The following is a 27,430-nucleotide window of genomic DNA, read 5'->3' on the forward strand; positions in this document are numbered from 1 at the left end:
CACCCTCGACGGTTGCTGAATCAACCTATTTGCATATTCTGTGGTTTGCTTAGCAATTTTCCAATTTTATGAGAGATTTTTCACGATATAATACGATAATATCTGCTTTAATGAGGGTGAAAGAAGTGAGGGTTGGAAGAAGGCCTATCGGGTGTATCCGCTTATTGCCTTAACTCCGTTGTGACTGCTCTCGTCATCTCTCCATTAATTTACCATATGAAATATTGAAATTAATTGAAGTAAATTGCCGTCGCGAAATTTCTAGTAAGTCGGTTCTTAGCTGACACAATGTGTTGATAAAACAACAGCTTGGACTGCGCCTGACTGCAATGGCGCGTCACTTGGTCCCCAGAGACATGACGTGCGGCGTGAAGGTCCTTGGTTCGTCCATTCGTCCTAGTGCAACGCAAACAAATGTCATTCGGCACAAGCACCTCGGGGCGCCTTAGTTGCGGCTTAGGCAGAATTTTGCTTTGTTCTTCCATTCAGAGGCAACTGTCAATGCACTGCATACACTTTCTGTTGTCCTCTGATGTTAGATATTATGGGCCCATGAACCAGAATTTCGGAATATTGTGGATAAAGTGTAGGGGATATCGCCTTTACATTGATACACATTATATATATATGTATATATATATTATATTACTATATTACCAAACCTGGTCACATACATATTCTATAATAATTATCACTAAGTACAGATATAAGTTACAGATCAGATATAGAGTAACTTCTGAGCTTAATGGCATACCAATGACAGGAATATACTAAAAATAGGTACTATGATTAAGACAATGAAATTTATATACACATGAAAATTAAAAAACTAAAACAAATTCGTTTTAATTGGAAGATTCTGATGATCGATACACGAAATATTGAGTTATAAAAAAACAAAAAAGAAGAAATAAATAAAGTTCTTTAGAGTGATGTCTTTCAGTCTAGTATAAATGTGTAGCCGCAATTAGAATAGTTCACGTGTATATCTTACGGCTATTGTTACTGTTACCCATCATCTGCTGCTGGGTGAGAGTTTCTTTCCTTCTGGTGCTCGGAATAAAACAAACTATTCTACAATCCATTCTGGCTATACGTCGGAGTTGGCTAAACTATGATTAGGATATACTAAGGGCTGAGACTATGCGTACACTTCCTTTGGATGCTTGCTCCTTCTCTTCGTTATCGACTACGAATACAACTAAAACAAATTGCTCTGCTTGGCTAGGCTGCAGCTGTGCAGGGTCATGGTTCCCGAAGGGTGTAGCGCGAGGGCGTGTATTGCTCCCGGCGGCGGGGTCGTCACTGGACCCCACGAAAGCCGCTTTCAGTTGGGCCGCAGCGGTAGCATTCCATAATGTTGCTGCTGTTGTTGCATCATCATTTGTTGTTGTTGTTGCTGTTGCTGCTGCTGCTGGGGAGTTGGTGTGGGTCCTTGCGATGTTGTGTATGTGACGGCGCAGGTGGCCGGCTGGGACACTACCACGGGAGCACTCACCTTCCGCTCCGACTGGGTGCGGATGGGCTGTGGATGGGCCGCATTAGGCTGTGGGGGTGGGGCATACATGAGCATTGGTGGCGGAGGCGGCGACGGCTCAACGCTTGGATGCCGCGCCGGAGGAGTGACTGCCGATCCGTGATACGAGCCATAGGAGCTGTCATCCGACTGGGCCGACTGGCCGCGATTCCTCGGACCCGTCATGCCGTACAGCTGCTGTTGGGGCTGCTGGTCCCGTCGGTCGTACTTGTGGCTGCCATCGAGAGGCGTTGGATTCGTCCGAGTGCCGTAGACAGGCTGGAAGCCTTGCGGCTGCTGCTGCTGGTGGTTGTTTTGTTGTTCGGCCATCAGCTGTGGCGGTGGCTGCATCTGTTGTTGCTGCTGTTGCCCATTCACGGTTGCCTGCTGTAGCTGTTGCTGTTGTTGTTGGAGTGGCTGCTGCTGTCCGCGCATAGATCCCCGCATGCCGTAGATGCTCTCGCTGCGCTGCTGCATCTGGTTCTGTACGTTCTGGTTCTGCAGGTGGGAGGACTGGGCGGCACTTACCGCCTGCTGCTGCTGCTGTTGCTGCTGCTGTTGCTGCTGCTGTTGGGTGCGCATGGGGTAGAGGCTCTGGGCTGGCACCAGAGGACCAGGACGCGGTACAATGTCGCGGTTGATGGCCGTGTTACTCTTCGTGTAGACGGACTGGGAACGGTTCAGATTGCTGCGCGTCAGAGTGGGAGAGCGGCAATACAGGGACCGTGTGCCGCCGTAAAGCGGCTCTTGCTGCTGCTCATACTTAGAGGAAAGCGGCGGAGCAGTGTAGAGGTTCTGACAGTAGTTGCCCTGCACGGCCCCCACCACTCCCGCGACCTGTCCCATGTTGGGCGCCGGATGCTGTCCGCCTGAGGCACCGCCGCCTCCGTTGCCATTGGGCTGGCTCCTCGGATAAGTTCCCTGCGACTGCTGGTACTTGCTGGGCTTCTCAATGTCCATGTCGTAGTTCAGTTCGTCCTCGGAATGGATTGAGCTGGAGTCGTTTTCGATGCTGCCCTTGGCGTGGCGCTGGCTCCTGCGTGAATTGAAGATGTACTCGTACACCAAACCGGAGGCCATGCCGCCCACTAAAGGCCCGAACCAGTAGACCCAATGGTTGTCCCATTTGTTGAGCACAAACGAAGGACCCAGGGAGCGAGCAGGATTCAGGTAAGGCATCTGCAAGAAGAGAATCGAATGAGAATCATACTCGTAAGGAGGTTCTTGTTTTTAGGAGTCTCTCCTGCTCCTGTCTCTTTGCTTAATCTTTATCTGAGGCTTTACATTTTTTATTCGCAAGGGGCTCTCACGTAATTCAATCCATAATCAATATAGACTTTAGTTAAATCGGCTTCCTTAATTATCTCTTTAAATTCACTGGCAGGAGCTGTTAAAAATGCCCCCGATTGAGACTGTGTCTGCTAAAATAATTTTCTCTCCCCCACCCGAGCGACCTTCCTTTGTCTTCTTTCGTTTGGAATCACTTCTACCTGTGTGTCACGATGCGATTCTTAAACAGAGTCAGCGGCAGGTGCGTTTCTGTTTCTGCTTTCAGTCTCTGTCTTGTTTTTGGCTTTCGTTTTGTTCTGGCTGTCGGCTGTCCAGTGCTTCTTGAGATTTCTGACTGGCATTCCACTATCATTATCAATGTCAAATACTTACCGACACAAAGCAGCAGGCACTGTAGGCGGCACCGATGGACATGGCAGAGTTGCCCATGAACCTCTTCATGGGATCGGTGGACACGAAGTAGCAGAGCACGACCATGAATGTCAGGATGAATTCCACGCCAAAGCGTTCCCATGCGGCCAGAGCAGCACTGTGGGAAATGGCTGCCTGAAGATTCCCCTGGTAGCCAGGCACAGTGACCCTGGTAAAGGAACGATACAAATAGAGAATGAGTACATTTATTCGATTGCTGATTAACTCCTGTTCGAAGTTTTGCCGCCAATTGATATTATTTATTGTTAACACACTTCTGACAGATCGCCCGTTAGAGCGAACCAACCCTCCAACATTCCACCCTAAAACAAGAGCAACCCCATGCACACGCATGCATCTGGTCATAGTCCTGGTCCTGGCTCAACAGAATTATGATTGTAAAAGTTTTGGCTACCAAAAGTGAGTGGCTTGGCCGATTTATGAAAAATTAACCTCTTGGATAATTCGGATACCGATGGAAATATTACGCTTCTCAAACATTTAATTGTTGTTGTCTGCTATCGGGAAGGAATGCAACTCCATTAGACATCCTCCTCGTTGGCAGGAAGAGAGTGAGAGGAGAAGCTCTGCTCAAGCAAATATTTATCAAGCGCTCACACACTGCTTCAACGCTTCTGCTCGCCCTGCCCTCCCCTGCCCCACTCAATCTACATTCCGTGGCAAGTACTCGGTACTCAGTACCTGGAAGCAATCTACCACAACCCCACTTTGAGCAACTGCGAATATCCGGAAATAAATGCTGCTAGAATGCACTTAAAAGTACCTGAGCAAATAGAACGCTCAACCTCCCAACTCGAATACTGCCTTCATCCCTGTCCAGTGGCATCCAGACTCGGCGGTTGAGGTGCGACAAAGGGGCAAGTGCAAGTTATGGTAGAGATTTGTCTGAGTACCTGCCGTCTTAGCGGGTATTATATGGCCCTAAGCTGTGGGATATGAGACATTCGGCATTCTACTTCCCCACGAAAATCCTCAATGAGGAAATTTTGGCCATGATGAAAGTTTGATCGCTTTGGAAAACACTTTTCCATTGAATGAACTCCACAGCTTGTGGTGAAGCGACCGACGACGATGGCGAGGAGTGCCTATTTGCTCATAAATCTATAAAGTGTTAATTTTACAGACCTCGAAAACCACTTGCCCTCCCACGAGCCACGAGCTCTACAGCATACAGCATGCAATCAGGATTCAGGGAGGGAAATTAAGAAAGCAACTAAGTAGCCGGAAATGGCAAGAGAAATAGCAAAATGTTAGCACAACTTTGTGTGTGTGCTGTTGAGCTCATCAGTAGAGCAGAGTCCTTCCTTCGAAAATTGTTTACGGAATAAAAATTAGATAACTAATAACAAACTGAAAACTAGAATTTTGTGTGCAACTGAGGATGGGATAGAGAAATCTTTTCCCCCCTCTAAACTCTGAAGATATCTAACATTCTATGGTAACCAGGATGACTATTATATGATTACTCCATTTATTGAAGAGTGTTTATGACCTCAGCTCTGACTCTGCATCTGCCTATGTTCCTTGCGAGTGTGGGCGACATAACTGGACCACCACTTGTGAACAGGATTGGGGGGCTACCAGGGGATAGGCAACCCGGAAGCTATAGCAGGATACCACTCCCATTCCCATGATAAGCCGAGGTGAGAGAAGCAAATAATAAAAGGGGAACGGATGCGCTCCCAAGCGGATTCCGTAATTGAATTACCCATGTGACACGAATTGATTTCGATTTCGATTCCTTCTCTCCCATCCTGCCTCTCCCTCTTCCTTTTGGGCAAATTCAAGTGCAGGAAGTGCATTTCCATGCTAGATAAAAATCAACAGAAAGAACGAACGGCATCATATAACGAAGGCAATACCCCTGCTCCTGCTCCTCCACTGACCATCTCTCTGCTGACCTGCTCTCCTCGGTGTATGGTGTGCGGTGTTCGATGATTGTGTCCGTTTCGGTTGGGTATTTAAAATTTAAATTTCTGCTTCCAAAATCCTGTTTTTGTGTGTATCTCTTCGGAATACAGTAATTTCTGTTTTGGGGCAGCAGGCGGCAGGTGTGCCGTGCCGTGCCGTGAATACATCCAGCAGCAGTTTCCAGCTGCGTTCAGGGGTCTGTATTCTGACCAACCAGAAAGGAGCAGTAGAGCGGAGACGACACGTGTTTGATTTCAAGTTTCCGCATGAGGCGTCCTGCGCATGCGCAGCCTCGAACAAAGGCCAGTGGAAATGTTAATTATGTTTTTCTGCTTTCAGTGTCTTTCGGCTTCGGTGTCTACCTGATTTTTATCTTTATCATTTTCAAAGCCTTCTCCTGTGGCACATATTTGGAACGTGCTCAACGTGCGTTCTTTGGAACCAAGCAAGAAAAAATCGGGGAAGAAATCATCGAAATTAAGATGCGATGCGGCAGTACAGGCAGTACAGCTTAAAGACTATTCAAATATGCATAAGCCGGATATCGATACTCCTCAAGAAGTGCTGCGGGTCTGTCTCTCTGTCGGTCCGCCTGTCTGTCGCTGTATTCGTCCCGCAATGTTTTTTCAAGCGTTATCCGCTTCATAAAAGATTATGAAGTACAGGAAGACTTTTTATCTGCTTCGCTATGTGTACTCGTATGTCGTCTCCATAGCCACATGTGGCATATCCAAGTGGCAGCGCAATTAGGGTAAGTGCTAAGTGACATGTGAAAAGAGGCTAGAGAAGCCTCGGGGTGGGCCCTGGGATTCTGTTAGGTGAACTGTTAGGTCGTTAGGTTGATACAACAAAGCGGGAGGAGATTCCATACAGGATTTTTATACGAAATACAGGTATAAACCAAATCCAAACCAATTCATCAGCGCCAAAAACAGACAGGCAGATGGACAGAGTCCAATTCTCTCTCTCTCTTTTGGAAATATAAAACATATGTTTCGACTAAAACACAATTTGAACTCGTTGTACCCTTAAAATGCTTATCGGGGGAAGAAAAAACTTAGCTCAACCCGAACCTGATCGCAGCGGCAGCAGCTGAAACATGTTTCTTTTCTGCGTCCTCTTTCTCCTGCCCCCGCCCCGATTCCTTCCTCCGCCTGCACGGGATCGGATCTGTAGAAAGTAAAGATGCCAACGCACTTAAAAAAGAGGAATCGGAGGAGGGTAAAAACAGATGTCGAGCAGACAACGGACTACAGACGCACAGGCTGAGAAGAGAGCCATTAAGAACGACTCTTCTCCACATCTGCACACAGAAAACAAGTTCAATGTACAACACAAAATTGAAGCGACAAATGCTGCGCTGGCGCAGATATTTCCTTTCCTTTCTTACCTCTATAGGACACTACTGCTACTCCTCTTTCCTGCAGAGATACAAAGGAGAAACCCTGACAGGCAGGAGATTTAGCTATGGAATGGGAAACCACCAACAGCAGTGCGTGTAGATGTGGAGATCCTTGAACCATTATCTAGGCAGAAATTCATTCGTTCCCGCTGCTGCTGACGTTTTTAAAATGGGAAATCACAGCGCAAACAGGAGAGGCAGATGTTTCTCTATATCTATAAGCGAAACGACGACTTCTAGCTACCTGCGTGTCCGCCTCCCGCTCTATCCCGTGCAGGTGATGCCCTCCTATTTTGTATGTATGCGTAAATCTTTCTGGCAAGGACACACAGCATAGCCCTGAGGTTACCTGCATATCCTATTTATACAATTTTCTATTTCTTCTTTTCTACACACACGAATTTCGTGTTTCCTGCTAAGTGTCCTTTTTGTACAGTCATCGCATCGCATAGCCCAAAGTGCGTATCATCTGTCCGTTTTTCTCTTTCTCCCCATGCCCTTTCTCCTATCGCCTTGATTTACGACATGGACAGAGAGAGCACTGTGCTGGATTTAATTCGAAGCTGTAAGGAGTTTACTTTTTGGTAGAGTAAATCGTCAAACAGCTGCGGGACGCAGTGTGCTTGCAGAGGATTGCATGGATGCAAATTGCTGTGGTCAAAAGGATGCACCGACTTAAATGCATTTCCTCCTCAACTACTGGCATTGATATGTTGTTCTAACCACAAAGATGGAGACTGGAATGTGCATTCAATCTAACGAGGCCCTCTCCCCCACAACGGAAATTGAATTTCCAATAGAATTGGCTCCTCTCAGAGGCCTCTCCACTTACCCGTAGAGCAGAGCAGCTCCTGCGATGCCTCCTCCGCACTGGGCGGTCATGTACATGGCGGCTCTAATGGGGGAGATGCTGCGCACCACGCAGCAGGCCAGAGTCACAGCGGGATTGATGTGGGCGCCTGTAAAATAAAGAGAAAAAATTGTTTGACTTTAGTCGATGGTTTTTTGGAATGGAAGGTCCCCACTGAAAGCCGTTAAATATCACTTTGACACTTCTGCTGCACCCCTGCTCCTCGAAGATAGAATTATAACTTAATGCTCAACCAATTGGCTGTGAAAATGGGAAATCGGGGAATGCAGGGGTTCTTGCCCTACAATTGGGGGAGGCAAATCAGCAACACATGTTTCCATTCGCTTCGCTCCGTTCTGCTCCTGTGCCAGATATTCTCCTGTTTTGTGGTTTACTTTTTGTAGAACCGTTTAATTGCCTCGAATGTCAACGCAAATGAACAAATATATGGGGAATATGCTCGCAACAGAACAGAAACAGAACTTTGTGCAAGTCGGTGGCACCGCAAGTGCGCCAAAGGCGATAAGAGGAGTTAGGAGGTGGGACGGTGGGACACTGCGAGTGCAATGCCTTTTGGAAAATTATAAAAAAAATGATGTTCTTGTGGTTCTGTTTTTCGTTTTTCTGTTGTGTTTCATTTGAAGTTCTCTCCCTTCCTCGCTCTGGGGCTGTGGCTGTGGATAAAACCGAACCGGGGTATTCCCACGCAAGTCCAAGAGTCCCCAACGACACGAAGCACTTGTCGCCAGGCTTGTTTATTGTCTGTTTGTTGTGTGTGTTGTATGTTGCCGTTGCCTTACCAGAGATATGGAGAAAGCACTGCGTGAGTGTCGCCATGGCGAGGCCGGAGGCCAGGGCTGTGGCCAAAAGCACGGATGAGACGCTGGCACCTACGCCAGCGCCCGCAGCGGCTCCGCAGACAATGAATACGTACAGGAACGAGGCCAGGCACTCGCTGATGATGGATCTGCAAAGAGAGAAGATGTTTTTTCATGAGTACTGGGTAAAGAGGACTCTGGTGGTAAATATTGAACAAATCCAGTTGCACAATGCCCGCTTCTGTTGCATGGACAATTAAGCAAGGGTGGGGCTAGTGAGGGACGGACGGGAGGGTTGTCGTATTCGCCTTAAGCTCAAAAGATAACGAAAAATCAAACAAACCTCCCTCTCAAGCAGAGGGGCACTGTGCTGGGATGGCAGCTGCACTGAACTCCGCGAATTTCCATAAATTTTCGCTGTTTTTTCTTCTTGCTCTCTGTCCCCCCACGAATATTCGATTTTAATGGTCAGCAGGGGAGCAGGGAAGGAAAGAAGAAATGGTGCAGGGGAGGGGGAAAAGTCGTCACGTCGCTTAGTTGGAATTTGTTCGCTGAAAGGAGGAGCAAAACGAGAGGGGCACCCTGCTCCTGGTAGGCCATTCAATGCGGCAAAGATTTAATTACTCCATCAACTTGTGATGAAATGTTAATTATTTCGACATTCTCCGAAGTGAAGGCCATCTCGAGGAGGTGAAGGGGACCCTCATTCTCTGGCACATTCTGTGGAAATGACAAGTTTCAGTGTCAACTACTTTGCAAATATTTGGTTAGGAAATTATCATCGTGTTGCTGTCTAGGAACACTTAATTTTCAATTACTTAGAGTCCTTTTTTTTCCCACATACGAACTTAAGATCGAAACAGACAGAAGGCGCAGACACAGACACTGTTACATAATAGTGCGGGACACAAAGAATGGAGAACTGCTCTGTAAGGCACGGGGCACTCACCTCCAAAACTCCAGAGTGCGAATCTCCGCCTGCATGCTTCGCTTCGGTGCCTGCAGGGTGCTAGAGAGGCGGTTGTTGGTGGCATTCCCGTACGATTCCTTGCGCATCGCATCGAGGCGCTCGAACAATGTCACAATATGATAGTCTATGTTGTGCTCCAGCGGCATTGTGTGCAGACTTTCATCAGCCATTTCGTATGGGATTGGATGGCACTTCTCTGTTTATGGCTTCGATTGAAGTTGATTAGAGCGTCTCGAAGCTCGACAAACACGCGAAAATCTGCGAGCAAGAGATTCCTTGATGGGAGTTAGACAAACATATTGCAGTCTCGGTAGCGGCTCACAAATTGCATTCAATTTATTTCAATTGAAAATGCGACACACAGCGAAGTTTTTGAACTTTCAACCGATTCTGATTCTGATTTGTGCCGTCAAATATTATTTAACTCAACTCGAAGACACGTCCGTTCAGAAGCGCGAGTGGCGAACGAATGACGGGCCGCAGGGCAGCTCATCGACAGAACAGGTCGGGAGTTGCAACTCACCATCATCCGCACTCGGGGCACATGGTAGATATAGTTAAACAGTTATACGATGCGTCGTCGGTCCACACCACCACCGACGCAGTGGTGGATAGCAACCCTCGCAACTAAGGAAGCGGCCCTCGCAGCAGCATGGATGGTGCCTTTTAACCTGTTGGACGACCATTTCGGTGGTGGTGTGCGAGTAGGTAGTGATGCTTATGCTTCTGGTGTGTTTTTGTGGTGGTAGATATCGCATCCTCTGCTCTTGCCTCTGCGGGAACTGTGAAACATAATCAAAAGCCTTTATAAGTTAATTGCGCAGATCTTCAAAAGCACAGATTGCTTGGACTGCGGAATGGGGAATGGGGAATGGGGACCGAGGACTGGGACTGTGACTCTGACACCCAGGCCTCTCATGCTCTGTTCTGCTTTCATCTCAGCTCTCATTGAATGTATTGAAAGTTCCCACTTTTCGGCACATTAATGAAATTTAAAACAATGTGGTTCAATGGGCAGCCACTTGGGTTAGATCCCATTCCCATCTGTTTTTGTGGTTTTGGTGTTCCTACTGCTTGGATTACATTTGAAAGGTATCCCTGGTAGAGCCGAGGAGCCTCATGTCAGGCAAAAGACCAGCACACTTGAGTACCCACAGCCGCAGCAAGCAATTTTGAGGAGTTTCCAAACCGAAAATCTCATCTTCTGTTTTGCCGACAAAAACACATTTTACGCATTACTAAAAACTATAATTATGAGCCCTAACCACTTGATACCTGTCAATTGTCAACCTGTCTTCGACACCCCTCTGCTCCACCTCGTCCGCTGTCTTTCCCTCAGACGGGGTGTCGTGTGACGTGAGTTTTTAAGCTCAATGGGCTGTGAAAGTTAAGAAATTATGCCCCGAATGGTTGGATCGGTTCGGTTCGGGCTCAGTTCAGATGCGGGGCCATGACCAGAGTGAAATCAATCACAAAACTGCATCACAACCCCAGCCCCTCAGCCACAACAAGGTAAAGTGGGGATGGGGAATGGATTGAGGGAGGGCGTTGCTGCTGGTCGCAACGAAAGCAAAGCCGCAGAAATTTCGACACAATCTTCGATGGGGTAAGGGCATGGACATGGACATGGACATACACTGCAAAGAGGTGCTGGCGGAGGAGGGCGAGAGTTGGAAAGGCGTTGGAAGGACGTTGCCTTATATGGGACGACGACAAAAGGCTGCCGCTGCCTCTACCTCTGGCCTGAGAGCGTGGGAATTATTTTTGCAAACTCTTTGTTTTTTTTCCTCCTTGTTTCCTCGTTCGTTCCCCACATCAGGGTCGCTCGGGGTCGTTCCTACGGTCGGTCGAAGATAATAATAAGATGTTTGTTTCAATCACATCGTCGCTGGTCGGATGATAATGATGATGATCATCATTGTCGCAGTTTCTTATATGCATATGCCTTGGACTTGCGATTGGATCAAGTCCATGGCATCTTCTGGGAGTCTCCTGCTGCTGTTGTTGGTGTATTTATAGTTTCGTGGGAGAAGACAGAGAAAGAGTAAACGTCGCTCTTCTCTCCTTTTGTCTTTTGCTCTCTATCCAGCACTGCGCTTTTCTGTTCCTTTTCCAGTTTCTTTCGTGGGAGTGGGAGAGGGAGGGGGAGGATTCGGATGAAGATCTTCCTCATTGTAGGTTGCGTCCGCAGCTCGAAGATGGTGTCACGATGCCTCTGCCTGACAAGTGGAAAGGGCCTGAGATGAGCCCAAATGCTTTTCGGTGGGAAGCTTTCGGCAATCAAGGGCTGTAACTACATAGAGCGTGTTCTGATATCATTATTAGAGATATGTTGAGATACTGCTGTGTGTTCGTGCTCACCAGAGGATGAGGTACTCTTTCGATTCCTCTTTGACGGTCTGACTTATGAGTAGATGAAGAGTGAGTACCTGTCCAAGCTACCACGCTCCGTCCAAACTCTGTCCAAGCAGGCAACTGGGAACTGCTGGGCTTGCCCAGCCCATGGATGGATTGTTGCCAAAACTTAACAAGGTCAACACTTTTTGCGGTTCCTTTGCTTTTGCCTGTGGGAAAATACTCGTATCTCAGGCCGATGAAGAAGAGAAATCAGAATCAGAATCGGAGGCGTGGCATCCTAAACAAAACAGATTTTTGGGGGAACGATGCGCGTATTGGGAATTATGGGGGACTTTTTTTTTTATTTCTCTTGGTTTCTCCGCTTGCCTTTCTTAACCTCAGCGTCACAAAAGGTTATCCTGATGTGAACATCGCCATATGCAAATGCCAGAGAGATTCTACCACGATTCCCATGTCCTGTCCAGCGGGCTCTTCGCGACACGTGCTCCAATTGCAACCCTTTCCCATTGTTGTTGCCACCGCCGCAAGCACTAATGATGCGGCATTATTTTGCATATGCTTCATGGATGTATGTCCGGGAATAGAAGGGTTAAGGCCAGGGCAGCCAGACCAGACCACACCAAGGGCATATCATTGGTGGTGTTGTCCCCTAATGAAGTGAAATATGCTCGACTGTTACAGTTGTACGATAATTTATGCATGTTATACAACCATTGACTCGGGATGCAGTTGAGGTTTGCGCTTTGCTGTTGTCATTGTCATTTACCGCTCGGATGTTATTGTACCCTTTCATTCCTGTTTACAGAGATATATATTCATGTAGAGCGGAGCAATTGAGCCAAAGAGTTAGACAACGGCACTGATTTTGTGACACAAAATCGAACGGACCTCCTGGGTCCTCACCCCTCGGTAGTGGTTAGGGGAAGTCCTGCACTGGCAGGCGTCAATCGACAGGTGCAAAAGGTTCCACGTACTGCGTTTTGGCGAGGTAAAAGCAACGGGAACAGGGTATGGAAGTTGTGGGGCTTCCAGTTTTTTTCGAGTGAAAATATTTCAAACTTCGAACTCTCACCCTCCTCTCAAAGGACCATCGCCCACATGCCTGGATTTTCCAGCTGGATGAATTATTTCCGACTGACGTTAAAAACTCTAATATTGCCCCCGGATCATGAGTCGATTGTTTGGTCTTCGTTTGGCAATTCATAAAAATGTCCGCAACAGTGTCCTCAAAAATGGTTCGAATAGAAACTAAATTGCAAACTCAATCGAAATCAATAGCCCGCCTTGAACAAATCGATTTTCGGTTATTATCCGTCACACAGTCATTAAAATTTTTGACAGATTTTGACAATTTATTGACGCTGGCTGCAGCCACACGCGACAAAAAGCAACAATCATAAGTTTAAAGAACGGAAAACCGATCCGGAGCCAAAAGGTTGACCTGTGCAAATTGAAAAAGTGGACAAATGTTTGTCCTCCCATCTGCAATTTTCGAGTGGCTGCTGCTGCGGCTGCCCACCCTCCCATTCTCCCATCCCCCAACGGGCGCGCGATAATTTGATTAATTGAAAGTCAGACGACGACCTTTTTTGTCGGCTCGGGCAAGGGGTTGCTTCATCTTAATGGTGAGGGAGGGGTGTAGGGCTGTAGGGTGGTTGCTGTGGTCGATGGCGTGAGTAAATGATCCAGGGATCACTTCAAGTAGCTCTCTATTGTATTTACATTAGCAGGTTTAGGGCACAACCCACCACTCTACGCTCGCTGCAGTCCATATTCACAGATCCATGTCCTATCTGACCGTTTTTTATACACACTTTTTCGGGGTAAAAATTTAAATATCGCATTACACACAGACACTTGATTTTAGAGCGGTCTGCGCGCCATTCAAAGCATTCAAATGTTTCACTTGTAATTACACTTGTGGCTGTGCTCGTCTGGTGGATGGGTGGTGGTGCCCTCTCTGGAACATAATACATATACGAACATGTGTTTTTTAGTTAAAAATTTAAATCTGTTGTCTGTTTCTGATCATACGATAAAATGGGCTGTGGCTCTGTGGACTGTGTCCGGAATTTAATTTTCTGTACTTTTGGACAGTTGCGTAATTGTTTTGGGCTTACAGGACTTCTGGATTGGCTCTTCCGGTGGCAGTCAGACGGGCGAAGGAGTCGAACAGACCACACTGCTGCCTGTAAACACTTAAACACATTTAAAGTTTTTTTTTTTATGATATGAAAGCGCGCCATGTGCATTAATGCTGGAATAGGAGGATGAAGATTACTTTCACAGCAGCGCAGTCCCAATGAAAGAGAATTAAATCCTTCTATAAACTAGTTTTGCACATCGCTGGTTCTTGGCAGAGTTTTTTGGATTTCCTGGCAACTGTATCTCAAATGAAAGTAGAACGAATGTTTGATTGTTTGTGCTGCTCTTCTGTTGCTCGTGCTGGTTCTGTCACACATAAAATATTTCAAAATCAATAATCAAACTCGCAATTTCCGCCCCTGCCTCTAATTTAAGTGCATTGGCTTGCAATGTTCTGGGGCCCCCAACCCCAAGTGCATCGTTATTGTTATTTTTTAACCTCACGCCAATTTTTCCAATATTTGCCTCAAGCTAAAGGGGTCAAAAGAGTCTCTAATGGGTCCCTCACAAAGGTCATTCAACTCCCCGAAGGAGGTGGGAGAAAACAAAACAATTGCACTGACGAGTGCGCACCAAAACTCCCGCCTCCAGTGGCACCTCATTTGCATATTTTCCGCCAATTATGTTTTGCATATGCGAATATTTCCGCCCATTGTGATTCTAATTCGATTTTGATATTTCACGGCCATTTGTCCGGAGCTCGGGTTTGCAATTTGCTTTTTACGATTTGTTTTCCTAGGATAGTTCTCCTTCCATTGATCTCATAATCGACCCGACCCAAGTGTTTGGCCCTTTGATTGGCTCTGAAAAGGCAATAGCGTGCTCATCCATCCCATGAGTATGAGCGTCCTTTCATTTGCATTGCCTGCGCTTTTTATGTCGTGCCAATTTTTGATAGATGATGCGTGAAAATATGGGAACATGGCCCTATCCCTCTCCCGCTTATTTGCATATTTGATTAATTTGTTTGGTTTTTTGGGTGGTTTTTTATGGAAAAATAATAAGCATTTTGTTGCTTGCGCTGTAGTTGTCGAGGGAGGAGTGAGGAATGCACTTCCATTGGGAAGGTCATGGATTAGCTAGGAACACAATTTATGGAGTGCTCTCCAGAGCTGATGAGATAAGGGATGATGTCTGATGGATATAGTACGCATATGACATAGTCTGCCAACCTTACAATTTTCTTAAGTCTGCAATTAAGCAAATTTTAATCAGAATCAGTGAGAGTATTATTGAAAATATTCAGTATCACAGCCAGCACAGGTTTCTTGTTCTCCTAGCTAGTGGTCCTGCTCCGCTATCTGCGTTTTTGCCTCGATGCCTGGCGGCAGGCACTAATCCTATTGCCGTATGGATCATTAAGCACTGATTGCGTTTATGGTGCATATACTCGTACTTGTAATTATCCTTGTCTATGTACATCTGTATCCTTCGATACAGAGCAAGGACACTCACAGCTCACATGCAGTCGCCGCAGCACATGCAGATTAGACCACTGCTGTTGCAGAGGATGCAGATGGGGTGGTATCAGTAGCTAGGACTGAACCTGAACATCAATTATTCTGATATTTGAGCGCTTTAGATTTAACAGAAAATCGATTTTACAGTCAAGAAAACGGGGGAAAGGCCCTAAATTGGGGCAGATCAATTAAATTTCAATCTTTCCACTAACTTTCCGCCAGCGACATTGTCATTGGCAGCCACCGCATCCATATCCTTAATACAAATAAAACGCACAGGAAAATCTGCATTTGGTTTGTCGCCAAAAGCGCACATGTTGCAAAAAGGTGACATACAATACACAAAAATAGAAAAACAATTGCCAATTACAGCGAAACTGTTCCCTGTTTCCTTGTTTACCGATTCAACCACTTCTCGATATACCCCAGTAGCCACCAGCATGGCACAAAAACAAGAAAGAAACAAAGCAGAAACAACAACCCGAAAAAAACCACAAAAAAAATCAAGGGGTGGCAGGAAAACTATGTGGAAAATCACTTTTGCGCTCATAAATTTCAATAACAAAAATTTGAATGCAGTTGACACGACACCAAAGCAAGCTACCCATCCCTTGTGCTTCCCTGGACCCAGAGAGGAGTAAACAAGGTTAAGTGAAATAGAAATCAGTGAAACTCATAAACAAGGCACAAGGTGCGGGTTGGCTTGGGTCTCAGTTGCTCTCCAGCATCCTCATCGACATTCGTACCACCCGATAATTGAACTGGCTTGTCCGCAGTCTGCTATTGGGTAGAGAAAGTGCAACCCTTTTTTCCTCCACTCGAGAAATTATGCTTTTGCATACATTCATACATCTGCAGGGATGTGGATGCAGTGTTTGGTTATGATTTAAGTCTTTTTCTGGCATATGGAAAAAACCTTCAGGGTTGCGCCATCAATTAACCCAAGCCGATTAAGTCTTGAATGCTGTGATCTTGAGGTCAGTTTTATAGCTATTATTTTTGTAGTAATCTGGATGGGTGCACTTGAACCATCTGCACCGAACTGCGAATCGATTTTTGATTATATGATTACATATGATTTCTGATTACAGAACTGAAGAAAAACTCTTCTACATATATGGCCGCTTATCATAACTTTAGATTTTGTTAATGTCTTAACTGAAAAGGGCTAATTCATCTGTTAACTATGTACCCTCAATTAACAAGCTAGAATATACCGAGACAAACAGAAATGGAAAGTTAATCATGAAATTTAAACTATCAATTAAGATGATCAGTTTGCACCAGAGTCGTAATATTGATAGCTTGGTTCGCATATAGTGTTGCCTCATTAATAAAAAATTGCAAGGTAAATTCACGTTTAAGAAAAAACTAATTTTATTTTATTTATTCTGGTTGTTGTTAAAGACAGAACTCTCAGGGCCAGATGCAGCTTACTTCTTGGCCTTCTTGGGATCGCCCTTGGCTCCCTCCTCGCTCTCAGCTGCCTCCTTAGCGCGCTTAGCGCGGATGCCAACCAAACGAGCATCAGTACGAGCCTGAAAAATGTTCAATTTGTAAAATACGCATTTCTACTAATTAACAAGGCAAAAACATACCTTGCGCAGAGTAGCGAAAGCCTTGAACTTCTTCTCATCCTGAGTAACCTCACGGAACTCAACCACGGGCTTCTCGGCCTTGATGGGCATAATGGGTCCCCTGAGCTGGGTGGCCAGCTTGCATTCCTCCACAGAAGATTCACCCTTGCGGATCTTCTTCTCGTTGATGGGGAACAGAATCAGCTTGCTTCTGTACTCCTTGAGGCGCTGGATGTTGCGCTGACGCGACTCCAATGATTTGTTCTTGCGACGGAAGTCAACAGCAATGCCAATGGTCTTGGCGAACTTAGCGCTGACGCCAGCGCCCTGTGGATACGAAAAACTACAATTTGAAATGTTTTTTGCAAATATATTTGCTGTGCTAAGCTCACCTTCAGCTCCTCCAGGGTGAAGCCACGGCCGGTACGTAATTTTGTGTGGTAGCGGATGGTGGGGCAACGGACCACGGGGCGCAGGGCACCACTGGCTGGGCGGGGGAACACCGCCTTGGCCTTCTTGACGCGGTTCTCGTGTCTGCGGTGTTTACGCGCAGGCTGGTTGAACCAGGTCTTCACATGACGCTGCCACCACTTGTGGTAGTGCTGGTTTGGAATCATATTATTTCCCTTACCCATCTTGGCGGTTTAAATTGGCTGCAACAGAGAAGTACAAATTTTCGTTAATATTAATTGAATGTATGTATTTGTGAACGAATGCTGCGGCATAACCAAGCAGCGGCACTGCATTGGCTGGCCCACGTGGCTGAGCATATTTTATTTGTTTGAGACACAATCTAGCACTTTTTGCATACATTTTCATGGAGCAATTAATGTCTAAATAGTATCCGCAAACGTTACGAACTAAATTACAATGTTTAAGGGTCACGTTAGTGTTATTTCTTATTAAATTCATGGCGAACAAAAATCCACGCACCTTTTCTTCCCAACAACGAATCAAAAAGGAAATCGCAACCAACTTCACGCCGCAGAATGAACGAAAATTTCCCTTTCAAAATTCCCTTCAGCGAGGGCTAAATTTCCCCAGCTATCGATTGGTGATGCAATCAGTGTTAACCAAAACTGTTTTCAATTCAGACTTATTCTTTGTGTTAGTCGGATTAAAATTGCATTGCAGCTGCAAATAGATTTTAAAAGCAACCAAAAATAATTCCCCGCTTATTCGTGCATTTTTAAGCATTTAATTAAAGCATTTGCCGTATCGATTGGCTGCCGTGTCGCGTGGCAACTCTGTACTGTACTTCTGATACAGAACTATTGACTATTGAACTGTCTATCTATAATCGAGAAATTGCGCGCTTATTTCTCGCATTGGAAGTCATATCATAATCAAAATAAATAACTATCAAAAACAAGATGAGTGACGAGGTCGCCGCGTCCCCTGTTGCAGTTAACGAGCTCAAATATGAAGATGTCTCGCAGCTGAACTTTTCCAAACTGTACTCGCCGAAAATGAAGAGCGTCTACTGGCGCTATTTTGGCTTTCCCTCGAACGACAATAACGAGGTAATCACCAAGCAGAACGTGGTCTGCATCAAGTGCCACAAGGTGCTGACCAACCACGGAAATACGACCAACTTGCGGGCCCACTTGCAGCATCGCCACAAAGATCTTTTCAGGGACCTCTGCCAGGAACACGACATCCAAGTGCCGCCGAGAAAAACGCCGCGCAACGTCACCCATCCGCCACTCTCGAAGCGCAATGTCTCCACACGACGCGTGAAGCTAGAATTTATTAATAATCGCAATCATGACAATGCATCTGACGACGAAATGGACGAGGCCGCCGTTGCCACCGCCGCCATGCAGGCCGAAGAGGAATCATCGTCTCAGACCCTACTCTACGAGTCGATGGTGCCGTTCACATACGATGAATCTGATAATCTGGTCGAGGAGGAGGAGCGCTTGGTTTCTGTGGAGCCAAAGTTTCAGCGCAAGGTAGGAAAAGTGGGACGCCCTCCGGCTGCTTTACACCACACTCGGCCCATAAAGCACGAGGATGGCGGCTACTCCTCGCCTTACATAGCCAACTTGGCAGAGGCTCTGATCGACATTGTCATAAGGGATGTGCGCAATGTGGAGACGCTCTACGATGTGGGTTTCAGCGATTTTATACGTCAGGCCATGGGCAACTCTACGAATATGCCCGATCCGGAGAAGGTCGATTCCCTTTTGACCGAGATGCATGCCTCCAAGTTCTTGGAGATTGGACACCTTACACGAGAGTTTAGTGCCGAGAAACCCTTTTCGCTAGCCTTTGAGCGTTGGACTAATGTGGAGCAGCGTCGTTTCCTCACCATATACCACCACTATCTCGACGAGGAGACCCAGTCCGTTCGCAGCGCCATGTATGCGACAGTGGAATACAATGATTACATCGTTTTTGATGATCTGCTAACCGACTTTTACTTGACCAACTGCACTCTGGTAATTATCAATTACGACGACGAAGAGGATTTGCTGTACAGCTATTTAAAGGAAAAGAGTATGTCCGAAATGCGTATACCGTAAAATGTACAGTTAACTAATGTATCCGAATTGTAGATATTCCCATTGTACTGTGCTATGTCTCGGTTATTGACAAATGTCTGCTTCGAGTGTTTGACATAGAGGAGGTGTCCTCCCTATTAGAGCAGGTGAAGGACATCATCCAGCGCCATTCGGCCGAGATTAGCTCGAAGGTATCGGAGTTGCCCTCGTACAATGAGAATTTCCCTTGGACCCTTTATGAGATGCTGAAGTTCTTTACTGAATCCATATCGTGGTCCGAAGACATGGATCAACTAGTGCTGACGGCCAAGACCGTGACAGAGGCGCTCAGCGCTTTGGTGGTAGGCTCTCTCAACTCAATCGACAACTGAATATCATTTTATAAGCTAAAATCTTCTCTAGATTGCATTGGACACTTTGCGGGGCGAGGATATTCCGCTGTGCAGCATGCTGTCGCCCATAACATCAAAGATATTGATTAAGAAACTTGGCATTGTTGAGCAGGACGATTCCCTCATGATGAGCATAAAGCGCACCATAGCTGGAGTGCTCCAGAGCTACGTTATATCCAACGACAATTTGACCAGCGCTGCACTGCTCGATCCCCGCTTCCATCGCCTGACCACCATTGAGAACCTGGATAGATGTGTCCGTATGCTGACCCAGAAATACAACAAAACGTTCGGCGGATCAAATAGCGAACCAACAGAAGTAAACGCTACTAACTCTGTGAACACTTCGCCAATGGCTAACATCAAGACAGAAGCAAGAAATAGCGCCGGTGGCAGTAATGCTAAGAAGTCGAGTAAGTATTCTATGCTTGTGCATCTTTGGATCCCCCAGTTCATTATTATGAACTCTTCCACAGAGCTGGAACTTTTGTTTGACGTTGCCGAGATCCCAAACCGCCCCAAGCGGGATTCCGACAGTACTGTGGAAACTGATTTAAAACGTTATCGCAATGAGGTAATCGTTCAGTTGGACGAGTCCCCCATTGAGTGGTGGCTCAAGATGGGACATATTTATGCAACGCTGCGCGATCTTGCCACCTTATATCAGAGTGTGCCCGGCGTGGTGACCCTCAGCTTTAAGAAGGCTCTTCGAGAGCAGATATATGATTTCAATAAGCGTTCGATGCTGACAGGAAACCAAATCGATGCGATATTGTTTTTGAATCATCACAACAATTAATTAAATCGAAAAACTAATGAATTAGTTGTACATAGCATAGCTCGCGGGATAGTGTAGCTTTTGTCGTAATCGTATTCGCAAGAAAATGAAGAATTCTTTGTTTCCTCTAAATGTAGGAATGAAGAAAATTAAGAATTCTCTTTATCCACTAAATATATAACAGAAATCATTATTTTTAATTTCCCTTAAAATCTAAACTTAATGCAATCTGTGTGTATATGACTGCGACGGGCGATACCAATACATTGGGACTATAATTAATTGGAAAATAATAAAAACAAAGTAGAGCAGTAGGTACATACATACACATAAGCATGTGTGTAAAATTTGAACACCCAAATATAACATAAACTTGTTTATTTTCTGGCCCAATAATCATTTAATCATAGTATTGTTTAATAAAATATCGTAATAACCACATTATGAGTGTGTATGTATTCATATGACATTTGGCGGTCTATTGGGCTGTGCAGAGTTCGGGTTGCATGTGGGCAAACGTATTTATTATTAGGCAATAATAATTGCACATGCATCTGTACATACATACACATGTATACAAAGATGGGACATATTTTTCTTAATTTCTTTGTTGGGAAGGGGGGATGGGGAATTTAGTACGTGGGAATTTCCCATTTATCGCGTTTACCGACACAGTTTAACGATTTACAGCACTTCTTTCAAGTGAACGGCCACACTGAATCCACATATATATAGCCCTGCATTTGCAGTAACAAAAGAGATATAGAAACTCACAAATAAATAAACACGTTGAGGATTTACATTGCAAGGAAGATATACCTAAAAATGTGCCGCAAAAGCCATCAGTTGCGTGGGTGCAAAAGCCGGGGAATATAAATTAATGAGTAAAACGGTAACGACGACGACAACGACAACCCAGCGAAAACAGTTACAGGGCGGCGGCAACGGCAGCTTTGTTGTGAAAGCAAAAACTCGGCAAAACTTCGGCTGTGAAAAATCGCTGTCGAGAGCTCCTCTAGAGAGAAGTCCGGAGAGAAAGATGTGTCGCCTGGACATACGTCACTTCTGCGAGGATTGGCGCATCTGGATACGCCCGCTGCTAATTGTCACCTATGGCATATTCGCGATCATTGTGGTGCCCCTGCTCATCGTGAACTCGGTAAAGGACGGTTTTCAGCGCAACGATCAATTGATACTCATTGGCGGACTGTTTGTGCTATCGGCGGTGCCCGTGTCAATATGGCACATCATACAACACGTCATACATTTCACGAAACCCATTCTGCAAAAGCATATTATACGTATACTGTGGATGGTGCCAATCTACGCTTTGAACGCGGTAAGTGGGTCAGACGAAAGCGAAACTGGAATTGAATCAGAAACAGAAACCACAAGTCTGCTTCTGCCTCGAAGATAGCATTGAGCGCAGCTGTATCTGAAATCTAATAGTTTATTACTTACTGTCTCACAGTGGATTGGTTTGTTCTTTCCGAAACACTCGATCTACGTGGACTCGTTGCGCGAATGCTATGAGGCGTACGTAATCTACAACTTCATGGTGTACCTGCTTAACTACTTGAATCTCAACATGGACTTGGAGATAACCATGGAATACAAGCCGCAGGTGAATCACTTCTTCCCCCTCTGCTGCATGCGTCCCTGGATTATGGGACGCGAATTCATCCATAACTGCAAGCACGGTATCCTTCAGTACACCGTGGTTCGGCCCATAACCACATTCATATCTGTGTGAGTGCCAAAGAATCTCGTGGCTTGCCTTATACACTTCTTGTAACTCCGAATTTCTTCCCAACCGTTTCGATTAGTATCTGTGAGCTGTGCGGCGTCTATGGCGAGGGGGAGTTCGCTGGCAATGTGGCATTCCCGTACATTGTAGTCGTTAACAACATCTCCCAATTCGTGGCCATGTACTGCCTTGTGCTCTTCTATCGTGCTAACAAGGAGGATCTAAAGCCTATGAAGCCCATTCCCAAGTTTCTGTGCATCAAGGCGGTGGTGTTCTTTTCTTTCTTGTAAGTTTTTAAATGGCTTGATCTTTTGAATTCAGTTTTGATATTCGGATCCTCTCGATCACAGCCAGGGAGTGCTTCTTAATGTCCTAGTGTACTATGGCATTATCAAGGATATATTCGGGTCAGATGTGGGCGACACCAATCTGGCATCCATGCTGCAAGTGAGTAGACAGTGAGATGTTTGCGGATCAGTCTGAAACAGTAATTAACCCCTTTTCAGAACTTTCTCATTTGCATTGAGATGTTTATCGCTGCCGTAGCTCACATCTACAGCTTTCCGCATCATCCGTTCCACATAAACTCGCCGCAGTACTGGAACAATCCCAATCATAGCTGGTGTCGTGCTTTTCTCTCCATGATGGACATCTCGGACATGCAAGAGGATGTCACCGAGCATTTGGGCGTGGTGGGTAGTACATTAAGCCGCCGTTTTCAGGGTCGCAGCACTTATCAGCCGCTAGCACGGGGTCCCCGGCGCTCCAGCAGTGAATCGGAGTACTTAATCAGCAAGCGGCAGGATCAGCAGCTGTCCGGCAGTTCGAATCAATCAGGTAACATGTATGGGGCCACATCAAGTCGGTTAATTGTGTCCGTCGATGTGGGGCAGCTGAACACCCTCACCGATTCATATCAAACTCACGCCCAATCTCAATTTCCCATAGCAGGCGCAGCTGGGGCTGGTGATAGTAGCAATAGCAACAACTACCAACAACAACAACTACACTTGCCGGGTGCGAGGTCACAGCCGTCACCGCGTCAGCGTGAAACTCAGCATCTTCGAGAACGGGAGCGCGAGCGAGAACGCGATCAGCAGCAGCAGCATTTTGTGGGCGCTGGTGGAAGCAGCTTTTTGCGCCTAGTGCCGGTCGCTGGAGCTGCTTCATCAGCAGCCCCCATACCCGAGTCAAACGACGACTATGCACTTCTGCTGGGAGCGGGAGCAGGCAGGTGACAACGCTACCATTACCAGCACCACCACCCGCATATCGACGATGCGTTTGAAGATGAAGATGGTGTAGATGTTAGTCAAAATTTGAATGCCTCGTCATTGAGCGCTTCGCTGTCCGTTTCATTTGGCATGTCTAGCAGTTTAAAATTCAGCGCCACGTGCAGCAATCAAACTGCATCCGAGTGGTCAAATTCAACAGGTGGTGATGACGACGAAGACGACGACGATGACGATATTGACGAACAGGAAGAACAGCATCCGGTCGTGGTTGTTGCCTCCACGACACGGCGCCGCCGCGATAGAGAGTACATCACCTAGACCCTAGAAGAGGGACACATTTGACTTGAATTATTCTTCAGTTCCATTCTTATATTTATTAATTTCCAAATAATCTGATTTAGTCGATTAGTCATTTGGTCACAGATTTGGCAAATGCAAATATTAGTTTTAAAATACTCATTCAAAGCAACCTTTCTCGCAACCCCATCGGATGGGGTCTTAGAAATTGTGGCCTTTATTTGCAATTCAAAAGCAACAACTGAGTTTCTATAGCAATCGTATACATAGTTTTTCCCGAAAAATCATACGACGTGCATACATCCTGTATTCCATAAAGGACTTAGCTCTTAGCTGGTTTTAGTGTTATACTGTTATCAACTATTGGAGCTCCTTAATTATACATTTTTACACTTATATCCGCTAGGGCAAGTAGTTGAAAAACGCTTGAATCGATTGTGAATTTTGTGACTATCGCCGGTCAGAAAAGGGCGTACTTTATGTTTAAATAGAAATTGTTATTGTAAAACTAATATACGTCACAATAATAATATTGGAAAATATTTGCCAACGCCTTTTATGTTTGTATCATTTGCATTATTTTATTTCACTGCACTCCACATAATCGAATACTTCTTTCTTGATTTTTAATTTGCGTTATCCTAAATTGTATTGCATTGACAATGAATATTTCGATTATTGTTAAGTTGTTTATACACCAATTCCTCACCTTACTATATCTGAATCACATTCCCATTAGCTTGCATAAAATTGCTTTTCTAGAACCTTGGACCTTCAGCCATGTCGACCTTGGTGCTTTTCTGAACCAGGGCTTCTTATCGTGTCTTATCGTCCACTACCCGAGAAAATACAGACATTTATCCGAACTGATTTCATTTTTGGCTGATAAGAGCGGGGATAAAAGTTGAGTTAACCATTTTGTTTGTAACATTTATTTTAAGCATTTTCATTTCAAGGCCTTTTCATAATACTTGCATTTTATCATTTTAACAAAAATATAGAACAAAAACGGAAAATTTTAAAATAGCAACAGAACTGGCGGAGACTTAAATAAAATCCAGCTATAAGTACTAGGTAGAAGACATTTAAACGTATAGACGGAATTCACGTTCCAAACATAAATCAAATTGAATACTAAACGCTGATAGAAAGAGTAGAAGGAAAAAAAAGTAAAACCGAATATCAATCAACATTAATTAAAAACAAATTCAGTCCAGTGATTACTTCTCGTGCTACGTGTGAATAATTTTAAAAGAAATTCCCAGTAAATTTCTACGCGACGTTCTTCGATGTGGAAGGGACACCAATTGCTTTTGAACAGACTTGCGATATATATACTATATACATATATATGTCCACATACACGCAGCTGCAATAGCAGAAAGAAATCGAATTAATTGTTATAGTTCTGCCTGCCGCCCAACTCGAGTAGATATCGATCCGGATGATCCATCCAGTCGGCGGCTGTAAGCTTGACTGTTCGCTGCCTCTCGGCCTCTTTTATTTGCCATTTCTTTATGTCCAATTGCACTTCACGTGATGATTTGTCGCCGCAGCCCCACACCTGTCGAGAAAAGGGAGCACCGTGAAGTTTGTTGTTGTTGGTAAATTGTTGTTGGGTAAGGAGAAACGTAGACTAAATTGAAGTGCATCGTAAAAACACACTTGGGCACTCGTAGGATGCCCAAGTGTGTGGTTTTAACTGCTTAGACTGGAAATTACGCCGTTTGTATGCAATATACAAACATACATATGTACGTCTATGAATTTTACACCATATACCACATATGCATATACACATATATATACTGTGTTAAATAAGGCTTTTTGTACATGAATATAATTAAAGTACAGAGAAATATACACTTGAAAAGTGATCACCTCTATGGAAATGAGACCCGCGGCCAAGCCCTTGCAGTCCACATTTTCAAAATGCTCATCGACAGCTATGATTGGCTTGCGAGGATCGGCGCCAGCACGCAATCCCTTGGGGTAACCACGTATGCTGGTGTTCAGGTATAGGATATTGGGCTTCTTCTCCAGTATCACAAATCTGAAACGGAAAAACAGTTAGACAAGGGTTCAAAGGCTATCTGTTTCGATACGCACTTGGGCAATAGCTGTATGACACAGCTGCCCTCGCCGCCCACAAACAGGTGAGTCTCCTTCCATTCACTGGGTGCCGCAACGCAGTAGGTCTGCTCGTCCTTCGTGTGGAGTAGAACCAGCGTCGGTCCACGATAGCCCAGAACGTGGTGCAAGAAGCGGTTGGCACCCACTCCATGCTCGTTGGAATCATACAGAAGAGTCCAGTGGGATGGCATCATCGAAAGTTTCTCCTTGAAGATTTGGACGGCTGACGAGGCGCTGTTGTTGGCTTTGTTAGATGGGGATGGCGCAATGGTTTGTGGTTTGGAATAGAGTGGGGGCAAAGCTCCAGCCAAGAGCCATGCTTGTGAGAGCGGCATCAGAGAGTCCGAGAAGTTAGAACCAATTCCGCTGTGATCCGTTGTATCAGTGAAAGGATTGCGCTGCTCCAAAACCGGAGTCTGGAGCTCAATGCCGCACGACAGTGACTGTTGCTCGAGGCCGCGATAGGCGGTGGACAGCGTGTGCACGCAATACTTGTGGACGAGCAGCACAAGCCGGATAAGGTTCTGCTCAAACCACCGGCACACGTAGCCCAGACTCAGGCTGTCGTGGCATAGAAATATGGACTTGGTGACCGAACCAAATGTGCGATTGATGGCTGTACAGAGCACTGCGTTTCCAGAGTGCTGCATGGCAATCGTATAGCATATGTGAAGAAGACGAGTCACGCCCGTCTTATCTATAAAATCTGGATTGTCTTCCTGCGCGTACATCTTTATATAGCACTCAAGAGTTTTCCCATCGTCCATGATGCCCAGGAAGCGCTCACACTGCTGGCGAAAGGCGACTGTGCCCAAGTGCTTCGTCGTGGCCTTGGAGGCCGTGTGCATAAGCTGGAACAATCGATGGCCCAGATCGGCGTAATGTGGAAAGACTTGTGACTGGAAGAAAACAGCTTATATCAATCAGTTCTTGTTATCAGTTAATGGCAATTACTCACCACAAAGACATCTGCCACTATGCCATTAATTCCATACTTGGCCGACGTCTGCTCCCTCAAAATCTCTGCCAACTTCTCCACTGGCACCAGCTGCGTCAAGTACTTTTCCGTTACATCTGCCCCAGAAGCAGATCTGGTCATTGTCTGCGATTGTTGTTGTACCTTGAGACTGTTGTTGCTGCTGCTCCCGCTATTCGCTGCGCCACCATCCGAGCTCCCATTGTGAGAGGGAACCGACGATGACTGTGTGGCGGATTTGTGATGATGTTTCTGTTTCCCACCTTCCAAAGGAGGTTCACTGGCGTCAGATTCGCCTTTTGAGCTCGTATTGCCCATATTAGTGTATTGGCGTTGCTGTTTCGAGTCTAGTCCACTTCGACGCAATTAATTTTGCAAGCTAGGTCTCTCTCTCCCTCTCTCAGAGTACTATTTGTACAAGTAAAGGGCATAAAAAGGCGAAACGCAGGTTTGCACTGAAAATGATTTGTTAGGCGCAACAGGTGTATGACGTTTTTGGAGAAAAAACCCTGCGACACAATAAAAACCTGTTACGAAACACACGAACACAGCGCCAACAAATATGGTAAAATTTACATAATTAATTTGCAAATAAAAAACTTAAAAGAGAAACGAAAACAAAACATGGAATAATGA

The 27,430-nt window shown here is 45.6% G+C and overlaps 5 protein-coding genes across 7 annotated transcripts; 2 read left to right on the forward strand and 3 right to left on the reverse strand.

Moving 5' to 3' along the window:
• Positions 1-701: 701 nt before the first annotated feature.
• On the reverse strand, positions 702-9,642 carry LOC111074187 (neurogenic protein big brain). The gene is made up of 5 exons (XM_022366891.2): positions 9,169-9,642; positions 8,202-8,368; positions 7,384-7,510; positions 3,179-3,386; positions 702-2,695 (listed from the first exon to the last, which is right to left on the reverse strand). Exons 1-5 carry the CDS (start codon positions 9,357-9,359, stop codon positions 1,328-1,330), a joined length of 2,061 nt encoding a protein of 686 aa, XP_022222583.2. The 5' UTR covers positions 9,360-9,642; the 3' UTR covers positions 702-1,327.
• A 6,863-nt stretch (positions 9,643-16,505) lies between these two features.
• On the reverse strand, positions 16,506-17,735 carry LOC111074207 (60S ribosomal protein L13). Its single transcript, XM_022366926.1, has 4 exons — positions 17,663-17,735; positions 17,122-17,382; positions 16,751-17,056; positions 16,506-16,690 (listed from the first exon to the last, which is right to left on the reverse strand). Exons 2-4 carry the CDS (start codon positions 17,362-17,364, stop codon positions 16,586-16,588), a joined length of 654 nt encoding a protein of 217 aa, XP_022222618.1. The 5' UTR covers positions 17,365-17,382; positions 17,663-17,735; the 3' UTR covers positions 16,506-16,585.
• Positions 17,647-20,850, forward strand: LOC111074199. The gene is made up of 4 exons (XM_022366913.2): positions 17,647-19,231; positions 19,291-19,577; positions 19,639-20,041; positions 20,105-20,850. The coding sequence occupies exons 1-4, from the start codon at positions 18,103-18,105 to the stop codon at positions 20,425-20,427; spliced, it is 2,142 nt and encodes a 713-aa protein (XP_022222605.1). The 5' UTR covers positions 17,647-18,102; the 3' UTR covers positions 20,428-20,850.
• Positions 20,851-21,111: 261 nt separating this feature from the next.
• On the forward strand, positions 21,112-24,227 carry LOC111074203 (transmembrane protein 184C). 3 transcript variants are annotated; one of them, XM_022366920.2, is made up of 6 exons: positions 21,113-21,745; positions 21,878-22,155; positions 22,233-22,439; positions 22,504-22,600; positions 22,660-22,990; positions 23,105-24,227. In XM_022366920.2, exons 1-6 carry the CDS (start codon positions 21,287-21,289, stop codon positions 23,389-23,391), a joined length of 1,659 nt encoding a protein of 552 aa, XP_022222612.2. In that variant the 5' UTR covers positions 21,113-21,286; the 3' UTR covers positions 23,392-24,227. The 3 variants fall into 3 exon arrangements, with proteins under 3 accessions (XP_041448397.1, XP_022222612.2, XP_022222611.2); XM_022366919.2 differs by having other exon boundaries at positions 21,114-21,745; positions 23,102-24,227; XM_041592463.1 differs by having other exon boundaries at positions 21,112-21,745; positions 22,660-24,227.
• A 23-nt stretch (positions 24,228-24,250) lies between these two features.
• Positions 24,251-27,399, reverse strand: LOC111074204. The gene is made up of 4 exons (XM_022366922.2): positions 26,777-27,399; positions 25,795-26,717; positions 25,567-25,738; positions 24,251-25,249 (listed from the first exon to the last, which is right to left on the reverse strand). Exons 1-4 carry the CDS (start codon positions 27,110-27,112, stop codon positions 25,079-25,081), a joined length of 1,602 nt encoding a protein of 533 aa, XP_022222614.2. The 5' UTR covers positions 27,113-27,399; the 3' UTR covers positions 24,251-25,078.
• Between the last annotated feature and the right edge of the window lie 31 nt (positions 27,400-27,430).

This window comes from Drosophila obscura, unplaced genomic scaffold (assembly GCF_018151105.1).
Source record: "Drosophila obscura isolate BZ-5 IFL unplaced genomic scaffold, ASM1815110v1 contig_179, whole genome shotgun sequence".
NCBI classification, from domain to species: Eukaryota; Metazoa; Arthropoda; class Insecta; order Diptera; family Drosophilidae; genus Drosophila; species Drosophila obscura.